Source organism: Chelonia mydas, chromosome 9 (assembly GCF_015237465.2).
Source record: "Chelonia mydas isolate rCheMyd1 chromosome 9, rCheMyd1.pri.v2, whole genome shotgun sequence".
Lineage (NCBI taxonomy): Eukaryota > Metazoa > Chordata > Testudines > Cheloniidae > Chelonia > Chelonia mydas.
In genome coordinates, this window is record NC_057855.1 from 58,035,389 (window position 1) to 58,049,783 (window position 14,395).

The following is a 14,395-nucleotide window of genomic DNA, read 5'->3' on the forward strand; positions in this document are numbered from 1 at the left end:
TTGAGCTGGAGTACAGAGATCTCCCTGCCCCCTCTGTGACACTTTTCAGGGTTAATTGAGGTGTTCTGGATGAATCACTGCTACCTGATTACAGCGTGAGAGAGCCTTGTCTGTGCCCACCAGGGGAACTCTCCCACAGCTGAGCTGCTGACTACTGGTAACACAAAAAGAAAAGGAGTACTTGTGGCACCTTAGAGACTAACCAATTTATTTGAGCATAAGCTTTCGTGAGCTACAGCTCACTTCATCGGATGCATACTGTGGAAAGTATAGAAGATCTTTTTATACACACAAAGTATGAAAAAATGGGTGTTTACCACTACAAAAGGTTTTCTCTCCCCCCACCCCACTCTCCTGCTGGTAATAGCTTATCTAAAGTGATCACCCTCCTTACAATGTGTATGATAATCAAGGTGGGCCATTTCCAGCACAAATCCAGGGTTTAACAAGAACGTCTGAGGAAGGGGGGGGGGGGTAGGAAAAAACAAGGGGAAATAGGTTACCTTGCATAATGATTTAGCCACTCCCAGTCTCTATTCAAGCCTAAGTTAATTGTATCCAATTTGCAAATGAATTCCAATTCAACAGTCTCTCGCTGGAGTCTGGTTTTGAAGTTTTTTTGTTGTAATATCGCAACTTTCATGTTTGTAATCGTGTGACCAGAGAGATTGAAGTGTTCTCCGACTGGTTTATGAATGTTATAATTCTTGACATCTGGTTTGTGTCCATTTATTCTTTTATGCAGAGACTGTCCAGTTTGACCAATGTACATGGCAGAGGGGCATTGCTGGCACATGATGGCATATATCACATTGGTGGATGTGCAGGTGAACGAGCCTCTGATACTGTGGCTGATGTTATTAGGCCCTATGATGGTGTCCCCTGAATAGATATGTGGGCACAGTTGGCAACGGGCTTTGTTGCAAGGATAGGTTCCTGGGTTAGTGGTTCTGTTGTGTGGTATGTGGTTGCTGGTGAGTATTTGCTTCAGGTTGGAGGGCTGTCTATAGGCAAGGACTGGCCTGTCTCCCAAGATTTGTGAGAGTGTTGGGTCATCCTTCAGGATAGGTTGTAGATCCTTAATAATGCGTTGGAGGGGTTTTAGTTGCCGGCTGAAGGTGACAGCTAGTGGCGTTCTGTTATTTTCTTTGTTAGGCCTGTCCTGTAGTAGGTGATTTCTGGGAACTCTTCTGGCTCTATCAATCTGTTTCTTCACTTCCGCAGGTGGGTATTGTAGTTGTAAGAATGCTTGATAGAGATGTTGTAGGTGTTTGTCTCTGTCTGAGGGGTTGGCGCAAATGCGGTTGTATCGCAGAGCTTGACTGTAGACAATGGATTGTTTGGTGTGGTCAGGGTGAAAGCTGGAGGCATGTAGGTAGGAATAGCGGTCAGTAGGTTTCCGGTATAGGGTGGTGTTTATGTTGCCATTGTTTATTAGCACTGTAGTGTCCAGGAAGTGGATCTCTTGTGTGGACTGGACCAGGCTGAGGTTGATGGTGGGATGGAAATTGTTGAAATCATGGTGGAATTCCTCAAGGGCTTCTTTTCCATGGGTCCAGATGATGAAGATGTCATCAATATAGCGCAAGTAGAGTAGGGGCATGTTAGTAACACGGCTGTTACTCTGAATACTGGTAACACAAGCACTCTGCTCTGAACTCCATGAGCCACACTCTTTTTCTATGCACGTTATCAATTTACATTTTGTTACACTAGAGAGCTCAGTCCCCTATCTACTGGGCATCTGCAATGTACCCCAATTTGCTGCCTCTGGGGAAGCAGTGTACCCAGTTCACTGGTTTCACCTCTGTTCAAGTCTCCTCAGCACCAGGCACTGAGGGCTGGTCTACACTGAAAAGTTCCATCAGCATAGCTATGTTGGTCACCAATGTGAAAAATCCATGCCCCTGAGACACATAGCTAAGCCAACCTATCTAACCCCCCGCTGTAGACAATGCTAGGTGGATGGAAAAATTCTTCCATGAACCTAAATGGATTAACTATAGTTAGGGCCCTACCAAATTCAAGGCCATGAAAAACGTTTCACGGACCTTGAAATCTGGTGTCTTCCCATGAAATCTGGTCTTTTCTGTGCTTTTAACCTATACTATACAGATTTCAGAGGGGAGAGCAGCGTTTCTCAAATTGGGGGTCCTGACCCAAAAGGGAGTTGCATGGGGTCACAAGATTTTGGGGGGGGGGGGGGTTGCAGTATCGCCACCCTTACTTCTGCTCTGCCTTCAGATCTGGGCATCTGGAGAGCAGTGGCTGTTAGCTCTGAAGGCACTGCCCTGCCAAGAGCAGCGCAGAAGTAAGAGTGGCAATACTATAGCATGCCACCCTTACTTCTGAGCTGCTGCCTTCAGAGGTGGGCGGCCAGAGAGTGGCGGCTGCTGACTGAGGACCCAGCTCTGCAGGCAGCAGCGCAGAAGTAAGGGTGGCAATACCATGCCATGCCATCCTTACTTTTGCGCTGCTCCTGGTGGTGGCTCTGCCCTCAGAGCTGGGCTTCCGGCCAGCAGCCACCATTCTCCAGCTGCCCAACTCTGAAGGCAGTGTCTCCGTCATCAGAGCACAGAAGTAAGGGTAGAAATACCGCAACCCCCCCCTACAATAACCTTGCGATCCCCCCCACAACTCCTTTTTGGGACCTCCTGCAATTACAACACCATGAAATTTCAGATTTAAATTTCCGAAATCATGAAATGTATGATTTTTAAAATCCTATGACCATGAAATTGACCAAAAAGGACTGTGAATTTGGTAGGGCCCTAACTATAGTGATGGGAGACTGCCTCGCCTCCTGTAAGCTGCAGCTGTAGCACGTTACCGTTAAGTGTAGGTTTAAAGTAATACCAAGGTGAAGTTTACTTAACAAAGCTTGAGCTAAAGATTCAAATAAAATCAAATATAAGGATTTAGAAACATAAGGTTACAGGTAAAAGAAAAACATAAGAGGCAATCTATAGCCTATACTTATTGACAGGTTACTTTCCTTTCTAATAATCTACTTCTCACTCAAAGGTCAGTCCCTGCAGTACTTGACCAGTCCAAGAGTTGGGAACCACTTTTCCTGAGACACCCCCATTGGCAGAAAGTCTCTTCATGTACTAGATAATTTGGGCCATTTCTTCTGCTCTCATACAGTAGTGCAGGAGACACCCTCTTCAGAGAGCCCTCCTGGGATGTGTTTGTCTTTGTCAATGCTGAAGTCTCGATCTGGATCGGACATTAAACATGGGCTGGGTCCGGGGATGTCCATTTTTCTCCCTGTTGATTGAGTTAGTCCTGAGACCTGCCTTACCTTAGGTGGCAAGTCTCACTTCAACAGTTTTGCAACCTAATGTTCTACATTTTACACATCTCATCAGCTATCGGCCTATAAACATCTGGCAGTAACCATAGCACTCTGCTAGTTCTTAGTTCTCCGCAGAGACCACACACAACCCCCTCGCTGTAATAGTAGGAAAATGGTCAGACACCGATATGTCACATGTCTGTGTCACACCCGCTGAGCTGGGTGCACACACACGCACCCCAGGTAGGCTGGTGGCTCCGTGAACTACTCTGTGGTCTCCCTTGCACACCATCAGGGCCCAGGGGTGTATACCCCAACCCAGTGCCGTTCCCCCTCTGTTCTGCAGGGGGCTGGGGGGGGGGGGGCGTGCGACTGAGACCTTCCCCGCCCTCTGAGTCCGGCACTTTCCCTAAAGCCCCTAAAAGTAACAACCAAATACAAAAAAAGAACAGGAGGACTTGTGGCACCTTAGAGACTAACAAATATATTAGGGCATAAGCTTTCGTGAGCTACAGCCCACTTCACATTGTTTCATGTTCTCTGTGTGTATAAATCTCCCCACTGTATTTTCTACTGCATGCATCCGATGAAGTGAGCTGTAGCTCACGAAAGCTTATGCTCAAATAAATTTGTTAGTCTCTAAGGTGCCACAAGTCCTCCTTTTCTTTTCGCGGATACAGACTAACAGGGCTGCTACTCTGAAACCAAACACAAGTAAACTTCCGAAAGAGACGTTGCCTTTGCTGGGTCCTGGCAGCTCAGTAGCTCATGGGGTCCTGACGGCAGCGTTCCAGTCGCTCTGGGAAATAGAGGCGTCGCGCCCGGTCCTTGTTGGCTTGGCTCGGCTCAGTCCGGCTGCATACACTCTGCCTTGTTCTGACTTCCCATCCTTTAATAGACTCTCTGGGCAGCTATGGTGCTGCCAGGACCTGGGGGGGTCTGAGGTCCCGCCCCCTCCTTTCTCGGCCAATCAGAGTGTACCGGTGTGGCTCGCCGGGGGCAGCGGCTGGGCCGGGCGCGAGCTGTAGGGAAGGAGTTGGGTAGCGGCCGGGTTTAGTCCGCTCGGGCGGGGCTGAGCCTGGCGCGGGGCAGACCGAGCGCTCCCCCGCCATGATCCCCTCCCGCCGCCTGTGAAGGGCCCTGGCGAGCTGAGTCTGCGGGCGGCAGCAGGACCCCGCCCGGCGAGCTGCGCTCTGCGCCCTGCCTCCCTCCCCCGCGCCGGCTCTGAGTAGAGGCTGGCTCCGCTTGGCGGGGGGCGACTCGTTGGAGCTGCCCAGAGCGCGCTGCCCGGCTACAGCTCTCCGGCGCCTCTTTCCCGCCGCCTGGCGAGTTTGGCGCTGCTGGCCAGTGAGGTCTGGGGCCCCTTTGTCCAGCCATGAGGAGCAGGAGTAACTCCGGGGTGAGGCTGGATGGCTATGCCAGGCTGCTGCAGCAGACCATCCTCTGTCACCAGGTGAGGTGGGCTGAGCTATCAGGGCGGCTGCTGGCGGCCGAGGGGAGGTGGGCGCCCCGCTGACTTGGAGGCTGGGAGCTCGGCTCAGTGCTTTGCAGTGGGGTGGCAGGCAGGTGGAATGATGGCACTTGGTGTGGACAGTCTGCTGCTCCATTCTCGAGATCCTTAGCAGACTCTGCCAGCTCACTGCCACCCACCGATGCATAGGGTCATCCAAGGTTGGAAATGGGGAAACTTAGGTAGAGAGCTGCTTCAAGTCCACATGTCACGTCTGTGTTGGAGCTTGGATTCTCTAGCTATCTTTAGTACTTGTCTAATTCTCTCTGGTAGTATCCGAAAGCATCCTGCAATCTCTAATGTATAGCCTCACAACACCCTGTGAGGTAGGGCAGTGCTGCTAGCCCCACTGTATCGATGGGGTACCAAGGCACAATGATGCTACAGCCCAGATCCTCAACGGTATTTGGTGCTTAATTCCCACTGAAATCAATGGAAGTTAGGTGCCTAAATACTTATGAGGGTCTGGGCCTAAGTGACTTTCACAAGGTCACACAAGAAAGAATTAAGATTAGGGCTCTTGAGTAGGGCTAGCGCTGGACCAGCCTTCCTCTCTGGGAGGAAAGAAATTAGAAATTTACAGTCCTGTGTTCAAACCACTGAGTCGCCTTGCCTTTCTGTGAATGTTGTGTTCGCTGTTCAGTTTCCCTGTCAATCCAAGTGACAACTTTGCACTTTCACTATCACTAGCTGGGTGTCTTGAGTTGTATTTTGGGAAACGTTTCATATCATGGATTTTCTTTAAGGGGCTTGGATCATTTGATTCAAATCCAGAGAGCAGAGCATGCACATACAGTCTGTAAATGCATAGGCCAACCAGGGAGAGCATGCCATCAACCCATATGGATGAGAGCAGAAACACTGCTAATCTTCAGTAAAATGAATCTCTGTTTAGAGAACATGTATGAACTAAATCCTATGTCACATAAAATGAGGGTGCACTCTTCACTATGCTAGAACAAGAAGAAACCAGGAGCTGATCCACATGTTTGGTCTATTTAATGCAGTTATACTTGTTGAATAGACCCTTGAAAAACTAAAGAAGCTGTCAAGGTTGTTCAAGCCCAAACTTCTACGTACCCTTCTTATTCTTCTTAAATCCATGTGATTCGTTCTCTGCAGATTGCATCATGGTTAAAGATTGGAGCTGGAGACCAGGGCAAAGAACTGAGTTCTAATCAGGCTGTGCCATTGACTTCGTGGCTTTAAACAAAGTTTGTCTCCTCCTTTCCTGCTCTGTAATATGGGATAATACCTGCCTGAGGGTTATTAAGAAGATTAATTACACATCACTTTGAAAATGTAAAGCATTATATGTGTGCAGTGTAGTTGTAGTAGTGTCAGTCCCAGAATATTAGAGAGACAAGGTGGGTACAGTAATATCTCTCATTGGACCAACTTCTGTTGGTGAGAGAGACGAGCTTTCAAAGACCGGAAGAAGAGCTCTGTGTGGCTTGAAAAGCTTGTCTTTCTCACCAACAGAAGTTGATCCAATAAAAGTTCTCCTCTACCTTGTGTCTCTAAAATATTATATGTCAGGTTTTTAAAAAAATATACTCATCATTAGTTAATAGGAAATATTTCCTGAGAGCTGTGAACTTGAAGGCCATCATCTCCTGCAGGATGTAAATCTTCATTTAAAATTGTACCAAAACTCAGGGTTTTTTTTAATAAAGAAAACTTTCCAGCTGTCACCATACAGCACTGTCTTTCTGAATCTGCAGACAGACTTCTCCAGTGCTGCTGCTCTTATTTTTCCCCAGGCTGTTGCAGAGTGAAATTAACTTGCCTGGTCAGTTCCCCTTGCTGGTATTCAGAGTCTGGTGGGCAGCAGTGAAAAGACTGAGCATTTTGTTGATTTCACCTTATATCTGATTTGGAGGGGTATGAGTAGTAGCTGAGGTAGGGCCTGGAGCTTTCCCCAGGGGAGGATTTAAAAAGTAGAGGTTAAGGGAGGGGTAGAATAGTGGGGGGGGGGGAACCCCTCCCCCCTCAGATCAGATGCTAAGGGTATGTCTAAGCTGGAACTGGAAGGTGTGATTGCTAGTATTGAAAGACGTACCTGCTCTAGCTCTGCTTGAACTAGCATGTTAGGACTACAGTGTAGATGTAGAAGTGCAAGTGATGGGACAGCTAGCCACCCAAGTATGTGTCTAGGGTCTCAGAAGGGATTGTATTCGGTCTGGCTTAGAGTTTGCATGGGTATGTCTACCCCAGCTGGAAATTACATCTACAGTGCCAACATAGACATACGCTAAGAGGCATGGTGGAGGGGGTGGGTTATGGAGATCCTCACATCAAGTCAGAAAGCCTTGGCCTAGGGAGACTGTGGGATAGGAGGCTTCAATTTTCTAACATCTACTGTGCAGAGGTTGCTATGAAGGATGGTGCCCCCAGTGAGGGTCCAAAGGCAGTGCCATTTTTGGAATCCCAGGAACAGGGGGCTGTGCTTCTCACCAGGGCAGATCTGTGTGACTGAGGAGAGGGGAGTGTCTGGGCATGGTGCCCTTCTCTTTTGGATCGTCCTTTACCTGGTGGGTGTCCTCACAAACTCTTCAGGCTCTAGTCTAAGTGCTTATTGCAAACCTGCCAGCATCCAGGGTTAACACCACAATAATGTATGTGTGCAAGGGTGGGGGTGGAGGCAATTTTAATATGGAAGCGGATCTTGCTTCCTTGTTTTTCAGCTCCCTAGTGCATTACAGGCTGGAGCTCCCAGAGCTCTCAAATTCATGACCTTCTGAGCCACAGGCCATTCATCTGCATATGGAGACCAATTGTCAGGCCTGGCAGTCCTTCTAGAGCATTCAATTTCAGACTTCTGAGCGGCTAACTCCCCCAAATTCAAAGTGTCCTAGATCCCCAAAGAATCTGGATATAACAGGATGAGGTCATTGGTGGGTGGGGGGGTAGAGTGGGGGTGAGGGAAATGCACACTTCTGAGAGAAGGCAGCTGAGTGGCGGGGAATCGAGTCATGTGGGGTCTTCAGAGAAGCAGATTTACAGGGGAGTAACTATCTCTTCTCTGGTTTCAGAGTAGCAGCCGTGTTAGTCTGTATTCACAAAAAGAAAAGTAGTACTTGTGGCAGCTTAGAGACTAACAAATTTATTTGACAGTAAGCTTTAGTGAGCTACATCGGATGAAGTGAGCTGTAGCTCACGAAAGCTTATGCTCAAATAAATTTGTTGGTCTCTAAGGTGCCACAAGTACTCCATCACTTCTCTGAAGATGTCCTACTGGTTTCTTTCCTCCTCCCAGGGTGCAGCATGCTGCAAACAGTGTGGTGTGGGTGGGGCCTGTGTACGGAGGGATAGAGGTACCTAAATCAAATAAAGAGCATCCCATTGTTTAAAGTATTCCTCTGCCTTTCTGACCAGTTGTGATTCAGCCATGGAAAGCTCTGAAGCTAACTGAGATTAGCTATAGCCGTGGGAAAGCCTTTTCCACTGTGTATAGCCTGCCCTCTTCAGTTGAGAGAGCACCCTCCCCGCCAGGCCCTTGAAAGGGGTCCCAAACAATGAGTGTTTGTGTTACACTGAAGCAACTGATCTAGTGAATGGGGTTTTAAAACTAGGCCGGGTGCACTGAGATCATAGGACTGGTGGAGGGAGTTTGGCAGGAACCTGGTACAAATGCAGTGGTGTCTGTTTACATGTCAGTCATGATCTTTGCAAATGCCAGGCTGCATGGTGCTGCAATGCCCACATGACACGTTAGCTATCCTCTTGGAGGAGTAGCCTTGCTCCTGCTCAGACTCCAAACAACGCTCTGGCAATTAGTGGCGTATCCTAGATTCTCTTTGTAATGCAGTAATATTTGGGTTTGCTGCCCATGGCAGATTCCTGAGCAGAGCGGGTGATAAGGACCCAGGGAGTTCAAAAATGTGTGAGAGGAAAGGGTGGTGCTCCTGTGCTGGGCAAACCCTTGGTGTGTGGCTGGTGGATGGCTGGCTGGATTGGACTCAGCAGAGAGGATCAGTGCACTGAGCTGGTGTAATGGCTCTGTCATAAATATAAAGGGAAGTGTAAACACCTTTAAAATCCCTCCTGGCCAGAAGAAAAAACCCTTTCACCTGTAAAGGGTTAAAAAGCTAGGATAACCTCGCTGGCACCTGACCAAAATGACCAATGAGGAGACAAGATACTTTCAAAGATGGAGGGGGGAGAAACAAAGGTTCTCTGTCTTTTTTTTTTTTTGCCAGGAACAAAAAAGGAATGGAGTCTTAGAACTTAGTAAGTAATCTAGCTAGATATGCGTTAGATTCTGTTTTGTTTAAATGGCTGATAAAATAAGCTGTGCTGAATGGAATGTATATTCTTGTGTTTGTCTTTTTGTAACTTAAGGTTTTGCCTAGAGGGATTTTCTGTTTTGAATCTGATTACCCTGTAAGGTATTCACCATCCTGATTTTATAGAAGTGATTCTTTTACTTCAATTAAAATTCTTCTTTGAGAACCTGATTGCTTTTTCATTGTTCTTAAGATCCAAGGGTTTGGGTCTGTGTTCACCTATGCAAATTGGTGAGGATTTTTATCAAGCCTTCCCCAGGAAAGGGGGTGTAGGGTTCGGGAGGATTTTTGGGGGAAAGACGTTTCCAAGGGGCTTTTTCCCTGTTACATATTTGTTAGACGCTTGGTGGTGGCAGCAATAAAGTCCAAGGGCAAAGGGTAAAATAGTTTGTACCTTGGGGAAGTTTTAACCTAAGCTGGTAAAAATAAGCTTAGGGAGTTTTTCATGCAGGTCCCCACATCTGTACCCTAAAGTTCAGAGTGGGGAAAGAACCTTGACAGGCTCATTCTGGAATTTGACTGTCTGGCTCGACCCCATTGGTTGGCTATGCTGTAGGAATGACTGAGATGATTCAGGCTGTGATTAACATCTACTGAGTTTTGTAGAACCCCGGGGTCATGTCCTGCTGCTGTTGGGATGTACATGCATGATGGAACAACCTTGGCGGATTGCTGGGCCCCTTGGGAGCATCTGGCTGCACAGAGGAATGCAGTGGCCTGATTGACTTTGCAGCAAAGAGTCTTAAACTTTGATGTTCTTCTTCCAAACTTCAAGCCTGAGTCCTGCAGTGTATGGAACGCAGTCCCTTGTGCTCACATCACAATACGCGCCTGCCCACAAGTCACTTTGGGGGGAGACCCTGGGGAAGTTGGCAGTTGCCTGTCACCTCCTGCAGAACGTGGTGCTTCCAGAGAAAGGGTTAGATCTCTTAGGCAGAAGTTTTCAAAGTAGGTCCTAAGAGCTCTGCATTCTTAAGGTGTCTGCTACATTTCTGGCTGTCCCTTGTGAAACATCTGCCTTTGCAGCATTGTGATCTGTGGTGGTGACTGCGGGTTTGTAGCTTTTCAAAAATGAGATGTCTTGAGCCCCAGAGAATTTGAGATTCTAGGGAGGAAGGAATGTCCAGTGGCTAGGACACCAGCACAGGACTTGGGAAATCAAGGTCCAGTTCCCCCCACTCTTCCATAGCTCCTTGTGTGACTTTGGCCAAGTTACTGAGACTCTGTGCTTCAGCTTCCCCATCTGTAAAATGGGGAGAGAAGCACTTCCCTACTTCATAGGGGGGTAAGATGAAGACCTCGTGGTAATGGCGGGCCAGATGGGTAATGAGATAAGTAAGCTGATGATGCCTTAGCATATAACACTGAGCCCTTGTTGTCCCTTTTATTATGTTTACCTCGTGGATAAACAAGTCTCTCTAGTTTTCTCCCATTCACAACCTGTTTATCTACCTAATGGCCAGCCTTCCCACAAGTTTTCAGGACTGGAAGGCTGATTTCCTGTCTCTTTTCCTCCCTCGCCTGACCTCCCCTCATGCTGCAGGACCCGGTGACAGGATTGCTCCCAGCCAGCAGTGATCATAAAGATGCCTGGGTCCGGGATAACGTCTACAGTGTGCTGTCCATGTGGGGCCTGGGCTTGGCGTACCGCAAAAATGCAGACCGTGATGAGGACAAGGCAAAGGCATACGAACTGGAGCAGGTATGAGAAACGTATGGGAGGGATGGCTTGGAAAGCTCACAGCTGATGTCCCGAGACTCGCATGCAACTCAAATTCTCTAAACACTGGAGACTGAACTAAAGATTAATCTCTTCTTGTAAGCAGGGCCCCCTGTATTTCATCACACAGTAGTAGAGGAATTTGCTGTGGAATTCCACTTTACTCACAAAACAGTGCACCAGAATAACTGTTGATTTTTCTTTCAAGATTAAGGCTTCTAGCCCTTCTAGTTGGCTCTGACATTTAAGGTTAACAGATGCACCCAAAGTCTGTCTGTCTGCCTGCCGACAGCCTGAAACAATCGCTCTGAGAGGAGTGAACTTCTCCAGTTCCACTCACCAGGGTGTTTGTCACCATTAGGCTTTGGAGTTAACAGGACTGCTCTCCATTTGAGTGAAGCTTCTATCTACAGTATCTATCCCACAATCCCCAAATGCTTCCTTGGAGCCAGAAGTCTCAGCTGCTGAAACCTCCAATCTCCCCACCTCTCCTCCCCCAATCCACAGAACCTTCTACATGGTTTTTTTCACCAGAGAATTTTGCAGCACAGTGGAAATGTAGGGGCACTAGTGAACTTAGTATTGAATTACACAATTGGGGATCTGATAGCACAATGATGGGCACTGGTGTAAGAATCATAACTAGGCAGATGGAAAAGGAATTCTATTCTGAATGTCTTAATCACTTTCATATTTAATTCAATAAAATTCCCTCCCCCTCTGTCTTTGTTCCTTTGAAGCTGCTGAAGATTCTTTACTCTGCAATGGGGGAGTAGAATCTAGTTCACTTGCCATGGGGTCTTGTTTGTCAGGCTAACATAAAATGAACAAACCCCAAAAGGTCTGACATTGGAGATACAGCAAGAGCATAGTAACAGACCCATGGAGTTTAAGGCCAGATCATCTAGGCTGTCCTCTTGTATATCACGGGCCCCCAGCACCACACACAATCTCTCCCCTTGCACCTAGCCTTCTGGGATAGCTTAAATTCGGGCAAATCACGTGTCACTTGCCCTTTAACCTATGCTGTAACAAATCCCTCTCTGGGGAGATCTGTATGTGATGGGTGGGCTGTGTATCTGTTAAAGTTCCATGCCATATTTCCAATTTTGTTGTTGCTCTCTTTCATGTTGCTCAGCCGTAAGAAGAGAGGCAGGATGGTCCAGTGATTAGGGTGCTAGCCTATGACTCGGTAGCCCCAAGTTTCAATTCTCTGCTCTAACACAGACACTGTGTGACCTTGAATAAATCACTCAGCCTCTCTGGGCCTCCGTTCCCCACCTGTACAATGGGGATGATAGCAATGCTCTGCCTCATGGGATGTTATGAGGATGAATTTATTAAGGATTGTGAGGTTCTCAATACCTTGGTATTGGGGTTGGGACCATAGAAGTACCTTAGATAGAAGATTGAGGGAAGGAGTCTTTGTTAATCCTTATCATTCAGAATTAACCCCAGAAATATCCAAAGGAAATGTGGAGCCATTCTGGACTGCTGCTCTTCAAGCTGCTGATAGCATCTTAAGGCCCCAGATAGGGAAAGCCAGGGATCTAAAAGCTGTTCTCGGCCAAAGGGCGTGGTTACGCTGGAAACTTCAAAGCGCTGTCATGGGAGCGCTCCCGTGGCAGCGCTTTGAAGTGCGAGTGTGGTCGTGGGCGAGCGCTGGGAGAGAGCTCTCCCAGCACTCCTGGTAATCCACCTCCACAAGGAGATTAGCTCTGAGCGCTGGGAACACAGCTCCCAGCGCTTGGAGCCTGTTATAACAAGAGCGCTTTAAAGCGCTCGTTATACCAATAAAATAAAAATCAGCAGGATCTTATTAAAGGGGGTAAGACAAAAAATCACATTTATTGTGAATACAAAAACAATCATAGTAGGCAGTCAGTTATAGCTATAACATTCCATTCAGTTTCACATTCATTCACACATTCGTTCATACACACACACAGGTTCTGCAGCTGCTGTATAGTTACCAGTCCTGAATGTAGCTTGAGTTCATGGCTTGGGTTTGCAGCTTGTGGTGGCTAGCTGGCCAGGAAAGCCGGGCACGAGGAAGAACTGGGTCTCTGTTGGGCATGCACTGATGCCCTTCCGTGTTGGCAGAAGAATGTTACCTTCCAAAGTCTTCCATCTCACCCATCCTTTTTATAGGCTTTAGTTTGAATCCAGAGTCTATAGGTCTTGCTGTGTCACGCTGCCTCTGGGTTTGGTGTCATTGATCACTCATCAATTGCAGACATGACTTTCAGCCTAGGACCTGGCTTTGATGTTTCTTCAATTGTACTTTTGTTCTTTTCATTTGAGGGTGGACTCCTCTTACTTTGTCAGGGCTGTTGTCTGCATCTTCAGCTGTTGAGTGTTTACACTTTATTTCATCCCGACAGGCTGGTGCTGGAGGTTGATTCCATCATCCATACATACCTCCTTCACACATCTAAACTAATAAGATTACAGCAGGGTTTTGCAAAAATGAAGGTTGCAGCAAGCTTTTACAAAATGAAGTGAGCATTTTAAAATGGAGTTTGAGTTATAATATGTACAAGTGTAAGGAATGGCAAACAGTGAACAGAAGTTACACTGTTTCAACATCGTAAGTTTCAGCGATTTAAGCAGCAATTGGATTGAAAGTGAAACTCAATTAGTCAGTTATTGGGGTAACCGGTTTTGTGAATGAATGTTTCATTCATAAAACGTTGCTTATGAAGTTATAATAAGTGAACAATTAAAAACAATTTCATTGATCAGTTCTACACTCTGACTTGCTGCGCTCAGGGGGGTGATTTTTCTCACCCCTGAGCCAGCAAGTTTGAGCGCTATAAAATGTAAGTATAGTCAAGCCCAAAGGGTTTGTTCTCTGACCTGGATCTTGCTGAAAAATTCCAGGTGAGCCCCGGGAGTTCCCTGAGTAAATCTCACTAGGATCAGAGGAGAACTCTGGAGTGCGAACAGCTCGTGTGTGTGTGTGTGTCTAAAGCAGAGCTGCTTAGAACTCTGGGGAATCTGTATTTGTATCATCTAAATCATCAAACACTTGATGACTCAAACATTTTAGAGCCAGGCTTATTTCTCATAGCATGCTAACCACTGGCTTCACTAAATCCCTAAATCCACTCCATGTGGAGCCTTGCAACCAGAAAAACACATGGAACATATAGTCTAATGGGGAAGCTGATTGCCTTGGCAGGATGGCATTTCAGACCCTCTCCTCCCATGATGTGCATCACCTACTCGTCCCTGGTGGGTGGTTTCAATTTCCCTTGTATTTCTTGTCTTGTAGATAGTTGACTCCTTTGGGCAGGAATGTAGGACTCGATGCTCCCTTCAATGGGGTGGGGAGAGAATCAGGCAACTCCCTGATCCTGTGCCAGCCCAGCTCTGGAATCAATTATTTCAGCCTAGTGAGGAATGGAGGGTAGGTCCAGGAATAGTGTCTTTTGTGGCATTGTAAAGCTTGCATTACAGAGATAGGTGCATTAAAACTGCATGGCTGGAATGTTTACAGCTCAATGCTAGCACCTCTAGAGAGAGAGACACTTAAGGTATTTCTGCACACTCTATTGTGTGGGATATCTTGGGCA

General features: G+C 47.1%; 1 protein-coding gene across 9 annotated transcripts in view; it reads left to right on the forward strand.

The window, feature by feature from the left end:
• Positions 1-14,395, forward strand: part of PHKA1 (phosphorylase kinase regulatory subunit alpha 1) — an 81,479-nt gene that overhangs the window by 525 nt on the left and 66,559 nt on the right. For 4 of the 9 annotated variants that reach the window (XM_037909783.2, XM_037909784.2, XM_037909785.2 and 1 more), the window contains exon 2: positions 10,641-10,799. In XM_037909783.2, the coding sequence (XP_037765711.1) occupies positions 10,641-10,799 (159 nt within the window). Of the gene's footprint in view, positions 1-4,276; positions 4,752-10,640; positions 10,800-14,395 lie in introns of those variants that run through there. The other 5 variants (XM_027818608.3, XM_043521722.1, XM_037909787.2 and 2 more) reach the window with 3 other exon arrangements.